Consider the following 17,517-nt stretch of genomic DNA (forward strand, 5'->3'; position numbering starts at 1 on the left):
TGTTCCTGTTTCCCCACATCCTCTCCAACACTCGCAGTTTCCTGTTTGTTTAATGGTGGCCATTCTCATAGGTGGAAAATGAAATGTCATTGTGGTTTTCATGTGCATTTCCTTAATAGCTAGAAAAGATGAGCATCTTTTCATGTACTTTTTGGTCATTTGTATTTCCTCTTCAGAAAAATGTCTATTCAAGTCTTTAGCCCATTTTTCAATTGGGGTGTCTTTTTATTGTTGAATTGTAGGATGTCTTTATTCTGGATGCCAAACCCTTATCAAATATGTGGTTTCCAAATATTTTTTCCCATGGAGTCAGCTGCCTTTTTAGGCTTTTGACAACTTCCTTTGAAGCACAGAAGTATTCCATTTTGAGGAGGCCCTCATTTTTCTATTTTTTCTTTCATTACTTGTGCTTTGGTGTAAAATCTAAGAAACTACTGCCTATCTCTAGATCTTAAAGATGCTCCCCTACCTTTATTTATTTTTGCATGGGCAGGCACCAGGAAACCAACAGGGTCTACAGCATGGCAGGCAAGAGCTCTGCCTGCTGAGCCACCTGGCCCTACATTTATTTTAATGATAAAAATTACAAGCAAGATTGATCACATATACATGTAAAGGAAGGAGAATTCAGAGGCATTCTTTATTCCCAAAGTACCATGTACTTTCTGCAAATACAAAAAATTGTCTTAAAATAATACAGAAATGGAAAAATAGTCTCTACATTTCCATTCCCTTCAATTCATTTCCCAGAAGTTACCAGTTTGGAAGTGACCTCTGATTTTTTTTTTCTACTTATTCTAATAGCACGTGCCTTTTTTTTTTTTTTTTCTTTCTGCTTGGTCCGTTTTGTTTTCAAACAAGAAATTCTATCTCACAAATTAGTTTCTAAATTGATGCTTTCTTTCCTTAGCAATATGCTGTAAAACTTCTTTCAAGTCCACCATCTGAATCTACTTTATTATATCAAAGAAAAAACTGTGACTTTCAGTGGTTAAGAGTCCCAGGATTCCACGCCTGTCCTTTAGCCCCCATGGTGGCCGCGTCCCCGCCACTCCCCCATTTCCCCCGCACCCCTCTCAGACCCCTAGCTCCCGCCAGGCAATGGATCTGGGCGCCTGCGGTTCCTGAGAAACATCATGCACTATGCCTCCCACGGATGAAACCGGGTGAAGAACTGCGGGCGAAGGACCGCGACTGGACGTTAAGGACAGACAGCGCGATCAACCGCTGATGAATACCTCGGACGGACGCCAGGGAGCGGCGTGGAGCGAGTGCGGCGGATCTCAGGGCGCAGGCGCAGTTCCTGCGTTCGCACCACGCACGCGCGGCCTGACGTTTACCGGAGCGAAAAGATGGCGGCGTCCGTGGTTTACCGGGTGGCTGGCGGTGGAGCGCGGGTGCTAGTGCGGGCCCGCCGCTCGGTGAGGTGGCGGTGGGAGCGCGGGTTTGCGGGGCGCGGGCTTCGGGACGCATGTCTTCGGGACTCATATAGAAGCGGGCGGTTAGCGTCGGCGAATCGAGGTGGGAAGGTCGTGGTGTCAGGGCCGCGGGAAGGTCACTGTCGAGGGCGGGAACGTCAGGCCTGGGGGCGGAGACGTGAGTCCTGTTGCTAGAGGGGTCGGGGCTGATGTCCCTGGTTGTGGGCCTAAACCGGAAAGCAGTTCCACCACCCATTCCTGACTTGCCGCCCATCGCTCCTCACAGCCTGCCCTGCTGAGGGCGCCTGCCCTCCGGGGCACGGCCACCTTCGCCCAGGCCCTCCAGCATTTGCCCGAGACACAGGTCAGCCTGCTAGACAACGGACTGCGCGTGGCCTCAGAGGAGTCCACCCAGCCTACTTGTACGGTGAGTAGGGGGCGCTGTAGGGAAGGAGGCTTCTGACTCAGGAGGCTCCCGAGTTCGCCAGTTCGGCGAACACCGGTCAGGGTGTGACCTTGGGCTCAGTCTTCCTCTCAGTGATATGGATTCAGATTCCGGACTCCAGCTACCCATTGGCTTCTTGGGGCAACTCTGGCGATGTCCAGTAGTCATTTAGCCTATCAAGCAGGGGACCAGGTTCTTTTCCAGGTTTTTCTTAAGCAGTCTATATGAGAGGTTGATCCTATCTCCATTTTACCATGAAGAAATGGGGTTCATAGAAGTTAGGTGACTTGCTTAAGGTCAGAACCTCCAAGCCAGACCAGAAATACACTTGCAGAAGAAATGCATTTGAACATTCCAGTGAAATGGATGCCTTTCCCAAAGGTACAAATCCGCAAAATGGATTCAAGAATAGGAATTTTGAATAGATACATGAATAGGTGAGCACGTTTCCCTAGAATTAGTCCCTTCCTGCAAAAGCCCCAGAGCCAAGTGGTTTTATGGGCTGACCCTTTCAGTTTTCCATGAAAAAATAATGTCCTGCAATATATGTTGTTATTAAACACAAGGAAAGGTTATGAACAACTTCTTGTTACATGGCACCAGCATAAAACCCAAAGCCTATTAAGAAAATTGAGTAGTGAATGCTGTCTTTTATGAACTCTAAAAAGCCATAAATTGTAAGGTGTACCATTGTGTTCTCATGACAGAAGGAAACTGCCAGTTATAATGATAGGATACCCTGGATTGTAAAATGCATATTCCTTACCAGGATGTTAGATGTGAAGTAAATGTTCATTAAGAATTTATGTGGGTGGGCCACAGTGGCTCAGCAGGGAGCCTGCCATGCCAGAGACCGAGGTTCATTTCCTGGTGCCTGCCCACGTAAAAAAAAAAAAAAAAATTATGAAACATGGTACATACATCTTAGAGAAGTAGCTGTGAAAAGTTTCAATCCACTGGGAACAAATAGTAAATTAAAAGACTAGACCATTGTGACCGTATTGGGTGAATGGTGTGTTGCCGTAGCCATTAAGAAAATTGTAGGATTCTCTCATTGAATGCTAAGGTGACATTTGGTTATGTTTGGTGTCCAAGTCTGATTAAGAACTTTTTGAAAAATTGTGATTGGAAGGTTATTTTCTTAGCATGATAAAATATATAGCATCTGAATCAGTAGCCTCCGTCCTTAATGAGAAAAAAATAAAAATCATTACCAAAACACAGTCAAGGTATAGTTTTTGCAAAGGAGAGAACAAGATATTGTTGTTTGCAAGCAGTATGTTAACATGCCCAGAAGAACCCAAAGAATCAACTGAAAAGACTGAATCTTAAGAATTTCATGTGTGACTATACCAGTTGAATGCACAAAGTTAGAAACTTTTCTGGGTGTCTTCAATAATCAGTCAGGAAATAGGGCAGGAAGGAGAAATGAAACAGTAAGACTGGTCACTCAGCTGGTGCCCTATACTGAGGGCATGGCTGCCCCTTTGAGCTCAGGGGTCGTACAAGAGCAGCTTCCCCTTGCCCCTGGGGAGTTATGAACCCCTGCCTGGGGTGTGTGCTATTTCACCCAGGTTGGAGTGTAAGTGGGGGGCCAGGATGGTTTGCTTGTTACCTTTGTTGATGGCTTCTTGTACAGGTCGGGGTATGGATTGACGTTGGCAGCCGTTATGAGACTGAAAAGAACAACGGGGCAGGCTACTTTGTGGAGCATCTGGCTTTCAAGGTGAGGTTATCTAAACCCTGTGTCTTCCCTGGGTATGGGGCTGCCTGTCCCCCTCAGGAACCAACCTCCTTTATTGTGGGCCTCAGAGCTAGGTGGGGAGCTCTTGCTGGTCTTTCTGGAAGGAGTCATATGGACTTAGCCTTTCCTGATTGAGCACCTGTCTAGTGAACCCCTGCATGAGAACCCTAAAGCTACAAAAGACACAGGATGCTACAGGAGCTTCAGTCTTCAACAGAGAGGCCAGGCCTGTGTGTGGTATGTGTGTATACCTAGGCACTTGTATAACACACATAGGTGTGCACTTGCATTGTTAAAAAAAACCCACAGACACAGGCATTCCACCCATCCTGCTCTGGTAGAATGCCTGTGCATCCCTTGGTTATAAATGTGGGTATTAAGCTTTCTTGAGGGTAGGCATTGGTACCATTATAGTCCCTTGGCCAGGCCATGCTGGCAGAGTGGAGACTAAGTTTTAAAAATGAATGGGATGGTTGGAGAAGGGAGCACAGAAGGGAGATCCTCCCATACCCACACAGGCAGGGGTGTGGTACAGTGTTATGTGGCCCATCCGGCAGAGTTACAGAGGTGGTGTGAATCTCAGCGTGTGTGTAGGTGTGTATGTGTGTGTTCAGGGCGGGGGGGGGGTAAGGGGGTTAGACAGCCAACTGCCATGCATAGACATAGGTCTGGGGTTGGGCCTCACAGAAGTGGCCACACATACACACATACACACACACATACACACACAGACACACACACCACAGAATAGTGTGGGGGTGGGACGGGATGGATAGAAGTTCCTGAATAAAGATGTGAACTTACCTGACTGTGGGTGTTGGTAAGAAGAGGAGGGACTATCGAGGTCAACCTGTTGTGGGAACTTTGGGCTTTAGGCAACACTTTTTCTAGCTATACCCTTCTCTCCTAGATTGTGGGTCCCTCTGACCTATGGGTGTACAATGCTGTGGCCTCAGTAAGCTCAAGGCCTCCTTAGCTCTTGGTGAGCTTACTCTGGGTCCGTGTCCCACGAGTCCTTGTGTGCTGAGGAGATACTTGTGGATCAGTGATTCTGCTGGGACCTTGGCCTGTGAGGACAGGGTCCTGGGCTCCCGTGTGATTCCTGATTGATCCCATTGTCTGGTAACAGGGAACAAAGAATCGGCCTGGCAATGCTCTGGAGAAAGAGGTAGAAAGTATGGGGGCCCATCTTAATGCCTACAGCACACGGGAGCACACAGCTTACTACATCAAGGCCTTGTCCAAGGACCTGCCGAAAGGTAACAGCTGGTGCATGGGTGGGACAGTGTGGGGAAGGCTTCAGAGGAGCAGAGGACAGGCTCCCAAAAGAGGAGTTCCTAGCCTGGCCATAGAGTTGGCATGCCCATATGGTATATCATCACAGTAGGGCAACCAGGGGTGCATTGCGTCAGGAGGCATCAGATCTGGGGATTTTATGCTGTCACTGGTCTCCAGGGCCTTTCTTTGGCCCACCTGTGCTACACACACACTCCTCTTATATCTAGCTGTAGAGCTCCTGGCTGACATTGTACAGAACTGCAGCCTGGAAGACTCACAGATCGAAAAGGAGCGTGACGTGATCCTCAGGGAGCTTCAGCAGAACGATGCATCCCTGCGGGATGTGGTCTTTGACTACCTGCATGCTACTGCGTACCAGGGCACACCCCTGGCCCGGGCTGTGGAGGGGCCCAGTGAGAATGTCAGGTGAGGGTTGGCTGGGGCCAGTGTGAATGTGACTCCCCATTCTGGCCCAGGCCAGTTCATATGAATGTGTGTTTAAACACAAATAATTACTGGATACTTGTGCTACTTGTTTTATCGTCCTTATTCACATGATTGAAGAGTTTTTCCCATGTTGACATGTGGTTCTGAACCATGAGTCTTTTTCAGTATTTGTATGTGGTCTTCACTTGCGTTTTGGGCCTTGTTTTAGGATGCATTTCCACATGCATTCTGACAACCTGAGGGAAGAGGCATCTGGATATCCCGTCTATGTAGCTCCTTGTCCCCTGGCAGGGGATGGGCTGTGAGAGCTCCGGTGCTATCCCTCGAGGGTCCCCACAGTGTCACTTGCATCCTCCTGAGAGGGGACTGTGAGCCTGTCTTGGGGTCACATGTGAAGCAGGGCTGGCTTAGGGCTGCCCTTGGGCCTTAGACAAGTGGGTTACAGAGATGGGAGAAAGGGATCAAAAGGTGTGAGGTCATGCCTCTCCTTGACTGCCTCCTCAGTCCTATTTTGTGAGATGCAACTTGCTGTTGTTTGGAAGAGTTGTCAATCTGATGATGGTATGCCTTGCAGGAAGCTGTCACGGGCAGACTTGACCGAGTACCTCAGCAGGCATTACAAGGCCCCTCGCATGGTGCTGGCAGCGGCTGGAGGTAAATGATGGGTTCCTTGAAGCCCTGTGGAAATGGATGAGTAGGCAGCCTAAATTACCAGGGATCAGGGTTTCTGGCTCCTGGTTCTGACTCTTCCACTACTGGGGACCCTTTCCCACTCCATCCTTGAGGGGGAGCAACCACATGCTCTCCAAGATGGGGTAGAGTTCTACTGTGCTGCCACCACAGGGAATGGCCATATGGGGATGCTGTTCCCCTCTTTAGTACTGGCCTCAGCTGGGCTGCAGGTGCCTTTCCAGGCCTTTCTCAGCTCCACCTAGTCCAAGGAAAAACTGTCCCCCGGGTATGGGCTGGTTGGGGAGATAGGCCCCCAGGCTTATTCTTTGTGGCCTTACCAGTGGGCAAGCCAGACATAAGATATGTGATGAGTCACACGATGACAAACTGGGACGTGTCTCAGAAGGAAGGAAAGCACAGAGTGGTATGGGAGCCTTTATGGGGACTCAGATGTGGTGGTTGCAGGGACTTCTTGAAGCATATGTCATTTGATGAACAGGGGCCTAAAGTATGGTGGAAGTTAGTTAGATGGGGAGTGGGGGCCTGAGCAGAGGCAAGAGGCAGTGCCGTGACTTTATGTGTATTTTAAAGCTTGCTCTGCTGCTGTGGTGGGGCCATGGTGGCGGCAGACAGCCCAAGGAGGGCTGTGGCAGATAACTTGGTGGGAGATGGCAGGAATGAGGGAGAGTAGCAGATGAATTTAAGATGGTTTTATAGATGGAGATGTGATAAAGGGGTCTGGACATGGTGGGCAGGGGAGTAGGGTCAAGGATGGTCCCCCAGATTCTGGCCTTGGCAGCTGGGTCTGTGAAAAAGACAGATAGGAAGAGTAGGATCAGGGGCCTTGCAGTCCCGGAACTTGGGAGAACCAGGAACAGTTCAAAATTCTAACATGTTGGACATTTTTGAAGAGTAGGGCCTGAGCTCAGGGGAGGGAAGAAAAAAGTCTGAGGCAGCCAGCTGGCTGTCTGTTTGGGGCAGGCTGCCCATTCCCACAGTGGTCACTAGTTCAGATGCTAGGGCAGCAGAGGTCTCTTGTGGAGGTGAGGAGGCAAGGATCGGTAAGGAACCCTGAGAGCCTGAGCTAGTAATGTTGCTTGCGAACATGTCCAGCTCTCAGGGATCCTGCAGGTAATCACTGCTTTCCAGTAGTGACTCTACATCCTTGTATTCAACATCCCCCACACTGGCAGCAGCCATTTTCTGTTTGTCCTTGATGCAGGTGTGATGCCTTTTCTAGGGTAAGAATCAGCACTTGTGTCACACAAAAACCTGTTTTTAAGCTTACCATGCTTTTTTCTTCCGTGGCTGTGGCGATGGGAGCTGTTTGACCCTGAAGTGCCTGACCTACATCAAGGGAGGATCTGTCTGTAGGATCCTTTTCTGTTGCTCTGTCCTGATATTCTGTCTTTCTCCTCTTATCTCTCACTGCGATGGGACACGGGGATTCCCCCTACTCTGTTCCTTAGATCCTGGCTGGCCAGTAACACCTGTTTATCATGGCAGGGGTGGAGCACCGACAGCTGCTAGACCTTGCCCAGAAACACTTCAGTAGCGTCTCTGGGACGTACGAGGAGGACACAGTGCCCACTCTCCAGCCGTGCCGCTTCACTGGCAGTGAGGTACGCCGCAGGAAGAGTGCATTATCCATGTGACTCCAGAAATGTCTCACTTGTTTGGAAGGGGTCCTGTGGTGACTGCCTTGCAAGCACATGTCCACACACATGGTCACATATATACACTCCACTCACATCAGCATCTTTTCTGGTCACCAGTCTGGTTGTCCTTCAGCTTCACCGTGTACTTTTTCAGATCCGCCACCGTGATGATGCCCTACCCCTGGCCCATGTGGCCATTGCAGTGGAAGGGCCTGGCTGGGCAAACCCGGATAATGTGGCTCTCCAGGTAGCTAATGCCATCATTGGCCACTATGACTGCACTTATGGTGGTGGCACGGTGAGTGTTGGAGAGGGAGGGTTCTTGGGGCCCTGTCTTCAGGGAAGAGAGGCATTGGGACTTAGGAGGGTGGGTGCTGACCACCCTTGCCCTGGCAGCACCTGTCCAGCCCGTTGGCTTCAGCTGCCGTGGCCAACAAGCTGTGCCAGAGTTACCAGACCTTCAACATCTGCTATGCAGAGACTGGGCTGTTGGGTGCTCATTTTGTCTGTGATCGCATGAGTATCGATGACATGATGTTTGTCCTTCAAGGCCAGTGGTGAGTGCCAGCCGGTACTGGGTGGGGTGGGGACCTTTAAACGAGGATAGTGGGAGGCTAAGAGACTCACAAACATGTCTTAGAATGCATGTTTTTCCCCTCTCTGGTCTTAGGATGCGCCTTTGCACTAGTGCTACAGAGAGCGAGGTAGCCCGGGGCAAGAACATCTTCAGAAATGCCCTGGTGTCTCATCTGGATGGTGAGCACTACAGTCCTGTGGAGAATCAGTGGTGGTGGGGTACATCCTGGCAGTGACAGCTCCAGAGTGGCCACCATTTCTAGCCAAGTTTGGAAGATCTTGAGGGTCATGCCATACCTTACCTGCCCACCTGTAGGGGTTTGGAGGCTCCAGATGCAGGTGGGGGTGGGCCAAGTCAGCAGCCCATGCTACAGTAACAGGTTGTTGTAGGCTATTATGATGGGGTCTTAGCAGGGACAAGGGGTCAGCCAAAAGCTGACTGAACTGGACTGGGTAGGCTCCTAAGCCTCTCCCCACCCTCACAGGTACCACCCCTGTCTGTGAGGACATCGGACGCAGCCTCCTGACGTATGGCCGTCGCATCCCCCTGTCTGAATGGGAGAGCCGGATTGCGGTAACACAGGCCCCGGGAGAGGTTCTGAAGGCTTCTCCTAACAGACCCCCTAGGGGTGGAGTATTGGGGCCTGACAGCAGAGAATGTTCCTTTGGGCATCCCTGGTATCCTAGGCAGCTGTCACCCACAGAGGGGGTGTGGTTGGAGGGCAGGGCCAAGGTGCTGATGGGTGGGGCCTATGGAAATCTGCAGCTGGGAGAGCCCTGCTGGGGGCAGCCCCCTCTGGGTTAGGTGAGGGAGCTTTTGGTCAGCTGGGAAAATACTGGCTGACTGAGGCGGGTCCCCAGGTGTCTGCGGTCAGCATGCCCTCTGCTTTGCCCTGCAGGAGGTGGATGCCAGCATGGTGCGTGAGGTCTGCTCCAAGTACTTCTATGACCACTGTCCAGCAGTGGCTGGATTGGGTGAGTGGCCAAGTTGGTTGGTGATCTGTGCTTTGTCCTTGGGCCATTCTCTTGCTTCCCCTCTGTCTCTGCTTCCCCAGTCCTCAGCCTGTACTGATAGCAGCATATTGAGGCCCCCAAGAGGCTCTGCCCAATAACCTGGTTGCCAGGGAGTTCTTGCTCAGAAAACCTGTTCTGACAGCTCCCAGACTCCCTGCCAAAGTGCCTCCATCAATACCCCACACCCGTCAGGTAACGGGTACCTCAGTATGTAGGGTGGGGCTCTGAGGGCTGGAGCATGAAGGGACAGGCTCAGCACCCTTGGGGGAATGTTTTCTTCCCTCTCTCCACTCAAAGCCTGTCCTTGTGCTGCTCTGGCCGGCTCGGAGCCAGGTGTGGCACAGGGCCAGGTGTCCCTGTACAGGCCAGGTACCCCACCCTGATGCCCCGCCCTATCTATCCCCACAGGCCCCATCGAGCAGCTCCCAGACTACAACCGGATCCGTAGTGGCATGTTCTGGCTGCGCTTCTAGGCAAGAAGCCTGTGCTGGCCAGAGGGCGGGGCCAAGGTTCATGGTCCTCTCCTCCCTCTACACATACCACCCTGGCTTCTCAGACCCTTGCAGGAAGAGGGCGTGCCACAGATTACCTCCAATAAAGTCCTGTCTTGAGAACTGCGTTGTCCTGTTGGCATTGGTCTCAAGTCCATTGGGCGTGGGTGGGGGAGCAAGAACTTCCCCCCATCTCCTGGATTCTTTTGTTTTTTCATAGACTGGTATGTTCTCAGCCAGGGGTAAGCGTGAGGGCTACAGCTGGAGGCCAGAAGTCTTTGATGCTTGTAGGGAACTGAGCCCAGATGTTCTTACTCAGCTGGCCAATTCCAAAAGTGGGACTGTAGGGTCCCTGGGGGGTATAGACCCTGCCTTTGCCCTGGGAGGGGTTCCAGTGTGAGTACTCTGGGGCTCATTTGGGAAGCTTCTTGCTGTGGGCCCTGTGCCTTCACCTTTTGGTGGTCCCTAGTTCCCTGGGATGCACAGGAGGGGTTGAGGGCTGTCCCTGAGGGAGCCTTATTTATTGTGTTTACCCTGGGTTCTGGGAGGAGCATAGCCTGGGGCACTGTTCCCATTTGGTTTCTAACTGCTGCCTGGACAGGCAGGGCAAGAATCCTTTGCCTTGATTTGCTGCTGACTCAGGCTCTAAGAATAGCCCTGAGCTCAGTGGGGCCCAAGCCCCCTCCCTCAACTAGGTCTGTCCCAGGCAAGTCCTGAGCTGCTGGCCTGAATATCCCCTCCCCATCTCTCTGTGGCAGCCAGGACCTGCTGGAGCACTTGGCTGTCTAATCCCCCTGCAACCCCTTTGAACGTTGGTCCCCAAGGCATGTAGGCTGGTAGGCCTCTTCCTATGTTCCTTGGTCCTTCTACAGTGGTGTTTCTTAAGAGGGAAGATGGAAGTAAGGGGCCTGGCAGTTGTGTGAGCAGGGGTCCTGGATCAAGGGTTGTTGAAAAGAGGGCTATTCAGGATACCCTGCAGCATCCCAGCCTGGAAACAACCCAAATGACCCTTACATCACTCCCACCCTGTTGCTCCGCCTGTAACTGCTTCCATAAGATGTCAATCTGGGAACATCTGTCAAATGGCTTCTAGAGCCCGGAAACAGACTGAGGAACTTGCCAGCTTCTCCTCCTGTCTAACTGGCAGGACAGTGAAGAACCTTGATGGCCCACTCTGGGGTGTTTGTAAATGGCTGGGAGGACAAGTGGATGTAGCATACCAGGCAGAGGGAACAGTAGATGCAAAGTCTGCTTCTGAGTCCCTAGAAGATAGGATGGGCGTTGATTTCTCCTCTAAGCTGAGGTCTGGCCTTCAAAGGCTACAGATGTGCTGGACACCTGAGAGCTTGATCTGTTGGGGGAGGGGCATCAGAGGTGAATGTGAAGAAAAGTGTCTTGGTTAGACAGATTCATCACAAGGACTCTGGATTCCCCTGGTAAGCTGCATGGTGACAGTAGAGATCACTGCTGTAGGAAAAGCAGGTGTGAGCTAGAGAGACACAAGTGGGATGGTACCTCCCAGCATGGCTGGAGCACCCTGGGGGAGGGGGAGGTTGTCAGAAGATGATTTGCCCTGCACTGGCCCTGGTTCTGGCTGAGATTTTGGGTGTCCAGGACTCAGCAGGATGTAGGCTGGAGACTTATGGAGCCATCTGGCATAGGTGGTGACTGAAGTTGGGGAAGGAGATATCCAGGGAGAAAGAGGTCTTCAGGGAGAGAGATGGAGCTCTGGGGACCCTACTGCCCTGACAGAAGGGGCTGCAGCTTCGGGCTGTGCTCTAGGCTCTGTGTGGAAGCTGGAGCCTTGGAGAACCATGCCCTTGCTCTGAAGCTCCACAGGAGCTCCAGACAAGCAGTTATCCTCAACCTCACTCCAACCTCCCTAACAGCCTCCTCTTCCAGCACTCTTTGAACAGCCCTTCCTTCCTTCTGTGGGCACCTCACGGTTCTAGTGGGGTTTGCCTGAACACCCTCTCAGATGGACCCCCATGTACATGCCAGCTGTGCCCTGCTGCTGCAGGGGAGGTGAGGGTCTAGGAGGCAAGGCTTTCCTGTGTAACGGGGCAGCCTGGTTCCGTGCCACCCTCACAGCTTTCAGAGGTGGAGGATCCCCAGACCCAGTCAAGGAGATTGACATCAGAAAAAAGGTCCCTGGCCCCATGGGATCACATCACCATGTTCCAGGATAGTTGGGAGGGTTAGTGATAAGAGTTGCTGTCCCTGCAGCTCCAGCTTTCCTGGGCAGTAGGAAAGCAAGAGCATGGATGGTCCTCCCTGTCTGCAGCTCTGGCCATAGCAGAGTGCTCAGGTCCTGGAGGAGTCCAGGGGAGACAAGTCCAACAGAAACTCTGCCCCCATTTCTCCCCACTCAGCCTGGGGATCCTCAGTAGAGGGTGTGGGGCCAAGCATGTCAGAAAGGGCCAGGTGGCGGTGGTGAGTATAGACATGCCTTCTGGTCTGCCCAGAATCATCCAGGACCAGTAGGAAAAGAAACAGGCAGGGCCCTGGTGGGTGCTGCTCTTTTTGGGGTGTCTTTCTGCCTTGGCTTCAGCCCCTAATTTAGAGATATGCATATACAAAGACTCACCTCCTCAGGGCAGTGGCCCTGATTCGAGTGTGTTTTGAGAGAACTATCCTCAGTACCAGAAGCCAGTCAGGGGAGGTGGGAACTCAGGCTGGGTAAGGAGAGAGGAATAGGGTAGAGGGTAGTAATAAAGCTACAAATGAGGTCCATGGTGAGGAAAGGAGACAGGTGACCCCAGACCCTGGCAGGGATGAGGAGAAGGGGGTCTTCAAGAAAAGTGGGATGAAGGAAGAGAGTCTGGCAGGCCAGAATGAGGATTTGTAGGTAAAGGGGCCCTGGCCTGGGGCTTGGGAAGTGGGGGCATGAGAAGGAGGGGGTGGATTCCTGAGGGATGAGCTGTCACCGTGGGTGGTCCCTCCACATCTGGATGGCATCTGCCTTTGACTGTTTCAGGACTTTGTAGGGGTACAGGACATTGGGGTGACACGTATGCATAAGCATAACTCAGGTTCTTTCCTCTTCCTGGCTCCCCCTACCAAATAATGGTGATGGGGATTACCTGGGTCCAGCCCAGTGGGACCTTGGTTTCCCCACGATGGGTCCCAAAGCCCACAACTTGCTGGGGGTGCTGCACTGCTTGTCAAGGGGAATGGAGTGAGACACAGGAGGTTTGACAGACATCGAGGGATTGTTGAATCACAGAAGTGGCTGGCGGGACCTATGGCCTGAGGGATTGTCTGGGCTGCCCCCCTCCCCCCCCTTTCCCCACAGCCGGGGAGGGGGTGTGTGTGAGTCATCTCCAGCTTTAGCTTCCCCCTTTTCTTAGGGCAAGTGCTGCTGCCCCTTCTATCCCCAGGAACCTGTCTTTGCATCCCAGCCTTCAGCAGTCACTTCAGTGGTCCCTACGTGATTGACCCAAAACAGCTAGGACCTCTGACCCTACATGGGGTGGGGAGGTGCTCTCAAGCATCAGTTCTGGCGAACCCTTCTGGGGGATTCCCAGAGGCCACAGAAGGGGGGCTTTACACTTAAATGACATTCGATCATCTGTCGTGGGGGTGGTGGGTGTCGGGGGCGGCGACCTCGCAGGGCGGTGGGTATGGGCGGGCAGCATGGCTTCCCCGCCTGCTGCTCCGCCCCTCGCGATCAGGGACTTTTCTCGGCCCAGGCGGCGGGACTGCGGCGGCAGCGGCTGGAGCGGGCAGACTCGCAGGCAAGGCTGGGCGGAGCGGCTAGGTTGAGGTTCCGGGGTCTCTGAGCTCGGACTTACCGAGTGCGCCAGAGCGAAGGTCTTGGCTGACCGTTTTCCCCATCCAGGATGAGACTGCACCTTCTGGCCGCTGTGCTCTGCGCTGGGATCCTGGCGAGGACGCCCCGAGTGCGGGCCCAGCACCGGGAGAGAGGTGGGCACCGCGCACCCGTCACCCGCGGCTCCTCTCACCCTAGATTCCGGATCCTCTCACTTCCACTAAGCCGCGGGGGTTCCTCTCAAAGTCGCCCAATACTCCCCAAACCCTCCGCGATCCGTACTGGGTTCCTCAATTCTCATCTTATCCCGTTTGGACCCCAATTCTGGCTCCCCAAATACCCCCTGGATCCCTTACCTCTGCCACCTCGCGCCAGACCCTCTAAAATCTTGCCGGCCCTCCGAGGCCGGACTCAGTCCCAGATCCACATTCGTGTTAGCGCTGCCCCTCCCCAGCGCCCCCCTCCCCTGCCGGCACGCCCCAACCCTCCGCGCGCAAACCTGCTCTGGGTCCCTCCGCGACTCCCTCCAAGGCACCCAGGTCCAAGCCGGCCGGGCTTGGTTTGCATAAGCAGAAAAGGCTGCCTGCCCCCCAGTCCCAGAGAACTGCATGTGGGGAGTTAGGGCCGGGGAGTGGACTCCAAGAAGAGTTTTTGACCTCCTCTTCCTGCCCCAGTGACCTGCACGCGCCTTTACTCTGCCGATATCGTGTTCCTGCTGGACGGCTCTTCGTCCATCGGCCGCAGCAATTTCCGAGAAGTGCGCGGCTTCCTTGAGGGGCTGGTGTTGCCCTTCTCCGGAGCAGCCAGTGCACAGGGCGTGCGCTTCGCCGCGGTGCAGTACAGCGACGAGCCGAGGTGAGCAGAGGCCTCCTCTGGGGCTGGGAATCGAGACCCCACCAAGACCCCTACCCCAGACAGGGGCGAAGGGAGCCCAGAAACTCTCAAGTCAGACCCCTCCAGAGATCAACACTGGGAAGACCAGAGACCTCCAGCCCGCAGCCCCTCTGGAGACAGAGGCCGGGATCCTCTAGGTAGAATTCTCTCACCTTGAGACATCCCAGGCTTGTGCCCCGACAAAGACAGGGTGTGTTTTCTTATCTGGAGAAGGAGACCCAAGAAGGGAGCCCAGATGTCTCCTGCCTGCTGGACTGTCCATGTACTAGCTCCTTTCAGCCCTTCCATCACCCAGAGGGCCTCTCCGGTCACTGGTCACTGCCCCACTGTATTCTTTCCCCCCCCACTGTAATTATTTAATTAACCGAACATCCTGCCTCCCCAGGCTGAGTTCCAAGGGCTCCAGGCCTGCCTGAGCCTAGCTGCAGGTAGGGGTAGAAAGGGGTACCTGGGGTGTTTGTTAATATGGGGGTTTCAGAGGTGGGAGAACAGGAACCACAAACCTAGAGGATCCTCAAAGGGACCTGATGCCTCTGATTCCACCCCAGAGACCTCCTAGAGGCCAGAGCCAGCACGGGTCCTGGTATGGTACCTAACCTATTGCCAACTCCCAACCCCACAGGACAGAGTTTGGCCTGGATGCGCTTGGCTCTGGGGGTGATGTGATCCGTGCCATCCGTGAGCTCAGTTACAAGGGGGGCAACACGCGTACCGGGGCTGCAATTCTCCATGTGACTGACCACATCTTCCTGCCCCAGCTGGCCCGACCTGGCGTCCCCAAGGTAAATCCCTAACCCCACCATGCCTCCCAAGATGACCCTAAATCTAATGTCCGAGGGAGCACCAAAATCAACCTCTGCACCTGCCCCAGGTCTGCATCCTGATCACAGATGGGAAGTCCCAGGACCTGGTGGACACAGCTGCCCAGAGGTTGAAGGGGCAAGGGGTTAAGCTGTTTGCTGTGGGTGAGTACTGAGCTAGGGTGAGGGGTCAGCTGGCGAGGAGACCAGTCAGAGGGCATGTGGCCAACTGAACCGTGATTGGGCACCACCTCAGGGATTAAGAATGCTGACCCCGAGGAGCTGAAGCGAGTCGCCTCACAGCCGGCCAGCGATTTCTTCTTCTTCGTCAACGACTTCAGCATCTTAAGGACGCTCCTGCCCCTTATTTCCCGGCGAGTGTGCACGACAGCGGGTGGTGTGCCTGTGACCCTACCCCGTGAGTTTCTGTCCACACTGCACACCTGACCTGGGACCCTAACCCCAGCCCCAACCTGGAGTACTGAGTCCACCCATGGGCCCATGACCCCAAACTGGGAGCATGACCTTGACATCAAGCCAAGGGTGCTAACCCCTGATCCTGTCCCAAAGTGCTGACCCCACCTCCATGTGCTCCTGGTCCCTGACCCCAACCCTGTCCCATGAGTGCTGACCTTACTGCCGGGGCACCCATGATTCCCCTCATCCCCAGCTGATGGCCCAACCTCTGGTCCACGGGACCTGGTGCTCTCTGAGCTGGGCAGTCAATCACTGCGGGTACAGTGGACGGCAGCAAGTGGCCCCGTGACTGGCTACAAGGTCCAGTACACTCCTTTGGTGGGGCTGGGGCAGCCATTGCCAAGTGAACGGCGGGAGGTAAGCATGGCAGCATTGGGAGGTGGGTGGTGGGGACCTGGCTGGGCAAGAGGAGGTGACCTCTGGCTCTGCACAGGTAAGCATTCCAGCTGGTGAGACCAGCATACAGCTGCAGGGTCTCCGACCACTGACCGAGTACCAGGTGACTGTGGTTGCCCTCTACGCCAACAGCATCGGGGAGGCTGTGAGCGGGACAGCTCGGACCAGTGAGCAATGCTGCCAACCTCTGACCCTACTCACCTAATCACCCACCCCAGTAACCCCTCCGCATTCCTGACCCCACTAATCCCTGGTGGAACCTTCCCCCAGCTGCCTTGGAGGGGCCGGAGCTGACCGTCCAGAACACCACAACCCACAGCCTCCTGGTAGCCTGGCGGAGCGTGCCAGGTGCCACCGGCTACCGCGTGACATGGCGGGACCTCAGTGGTGAGTGGGAGGGGTGGGCTCACCTCAGTCAGGGTTGTAGAGCCTTGAGTCTACAAGGCCCCATGACTCCTCATTTGTCCCCGAGCCAGGTGGGGCCCCGAAGCATGAGGACCTGGACCCTGGGCAGAGGTCACTATTGCTGCGTGGCCTGGAGCCTGGCACGGACTATGAGGTGACCGTGAGCACCCTACTTGGTCGGAGCTTGGGGCCTGCTACGACCCTCACTGCTCGCACTGGTAAGGAGGCTGGGTGCTTTCCTCAGGTTGGGGTGGGGCAGGCAGGGCGGGACACAGAAGCCACTGACGTCCCGTGTGCCCTGCGCAGAGACCTCCGTTGAGCAGATCCTGCGCCCCATCCTCCTGAGCCCCACCTCCATCCTCCTGTCCTGGAACCTGGTGCCTGAGGCCCGTGGCTATCGGCTGGAGTGGCGGCGTGAGAGTGGTCAGTGCAGGGGAGGCTGGGCAGGCAGGGGGCGGGGCTGGGCCTCAGCCGGCCTGACCTCCGCATCTTCCAGGCTTGGAGCCACCGCAGAAGGTGGTGCTGCCCTCTGATGTGACCCGCTACCAGCTCGATGGGCTGCAGCCAGGCACTGCGTATCGCCTCACACTCTACACCCTGCTGGAGGGCCGCGAGGTGGTCACGCCTGCAACTGTGGTCCCTACGGGTGAGGGCTCTGTGGGCCTGGCCGAGTAAGTGGGGGAGGTACAGGGGTCCCCGTTTGCCTCTCACACTGTGCCTCCCAGCAGGGCCAGAACTGCCCGTGGGCCCTGTGACGGACCTACAAGCAGCTGAGTTGCCTGGGCAGAGGGTTCGGGTGTCCTGGAGCCCAGTCCCCAGTGCCACCGAGTACCGTGTCACAGTGCGCAGTTCCCAGGGTGAGGTGGACCTGGCCAGCACCCCTCCCCCACCCCACTAAGGTTCCAGCCCTCAGGGTCTGATTGCACTCTCCCCCCCCATTCCCACACTCCTGGATCCCTACAGCTTCCTTCCTGTCTCCTTGTCCTCCATCCCCCTCCCTAGATGGCACCAGGCCCAGAACTATCACAGG

General features: G+C 54.5%; 2 protein-coding genes across 3 annotated transcripts in view; both read left to right on the forward strand.

Annotated features, from left to right (window-relative positions):
• Positions 1–1,294: 1,294 nt before the first annotated feature.
• UQCRC1 (ubiquinol-cytochrome c reductase core protein 1) lies at positions 1,295–9,869 on the forward strand. 2 transcript variants are annotated; one of them, XM_077129408.1, is made up of 13 exons: positions 1,295–1,421; positions 1,705–1,845; positions 3,503–3,589; positions 4,737–4,866; positions 5,113–5,311; positions 5,907–5,986; positions 7,511–7,626; positions 7,817–7,960; positions 8,059–8,219; positions 8,333–8,418; positions 8,724–8,812; positions 9,138–9,213; positions 9,661–9,869. In XM_077129408.1, exons 1-13 carry the CDS (start codon positions 1,353–1,355, stop codon positions 9,723–9,725), a joined length of 1,443 nt encoding a protein of 480 aa, XP_076985523.1. In that variant the 5' UTR covers positions 1,295–1,352; the 3' UTR covers positions 9,726–9,869. The 2 variants fall into 2 exon arrangements, with proteins under 2 accessions (XP_076985523.1, XP_076985524.1); XM_077129409.1 differs by lacking the exons at positions 1,295–1,421; positions 1,705–1,845; positions 3,503–3,589 and adding an exon at positions 3,722–3,844.
• A 3,571-nt stretch (positions 9,870–13,440) lies between these two features.
• The window catches only part of COL7A1 (collagen type VII alpha 1 chain), a 31,382-nt gene continuing 27,305 nt past the window's right edge, over positions 13,441–17,517 (forward strand). The window contains exons 1-13 of the mRNA XM_077129410.1: positions 13,441–13,480; positions 13,585–13,670; positions 14,190–14,370; positions 15,032–15,191; positions 15,281–15,374; positions 15,466–15,627; positions 15,880–16,043; positions 16,120–16,249; positions 16,353–16,469; positions 16,559–16,705; positions 16,794–16,910; positions 16,984–17,133; positions 17,216–17,344. Of these exons, the coding sequence (XP_076985525.1) occupies positions 13,586–13,670; positions 14,190–14,370; positions 15,032–15,191; positions 15,281–15,374; positions 15,466–15,627; positions 15,880–16,043; positions 16,120–16,249; positions 16,353–16,469; positions 16,559–16,705; positions 16,794–16,910; positions 16,984–17,133; positions 17,216–17,344 (1,636 nt within the window). The 5' untranslated portion in view covers positions 13,441–13,480; position 13,585. The remainder of the gene's footprint in view (positions 13,481–13,584; positions 13,671–14,189; positions 14,371–15,031; positions 15,192–15,280; positions 15,375–15,465; positions 15,628–15,879; positions 16,044–16,119; positions 16,250–16,352; positions 16,470–16,558; positions 16,706–16,793; positions 16,911–16,983; positions 17,134–17,215; positions 17,345–17,517) is intronic.

The sequence above is a fragment of the Tamandua tetradactyla genome, chromosome 15, assembly GCF_023851605.1.
Source record: "Tamandua tetradactyla isolate mTamTet1 chromosome 15, mTamTet1.pri, whole genome shotgun sequence".
Classification (NCBI taxonomy): Eukaryota; Metazoa; Chordata; class Mammalia; order Pilosa; family Myrmecophagidae; genus Tamandua; species Tamandua tetradactyla.

What these genes read in the sequence shown, in the direction of transcription:
- UQCRC1 (XM_077129408.1), top strand. Translation starts at nt 1,353, where the DNA reads ATGGCGGCGTCCGTGGTTTACCGGGTGGCTGGCGGTGGAGCGCGGGTG. An exon ending in GCACTTATGGTGGTGGCACG is followed by an intron (nt 7,961 to 8,058) that starts GTGAGTGTTGGA and finishes TTGCCCTGGCAG; the next exon opens with CACCTGTCCAGCCCGTTGGC. An exon ending in TTTGTCCTTCAAGGCCAGTG is followed by an intron (nt 8,220 to 8,332) that starts GTGAGTGCCAGC and finishes CTCTGGTCTTAG; the next exon opens with GATGCGCCTTTGCACTAGTG.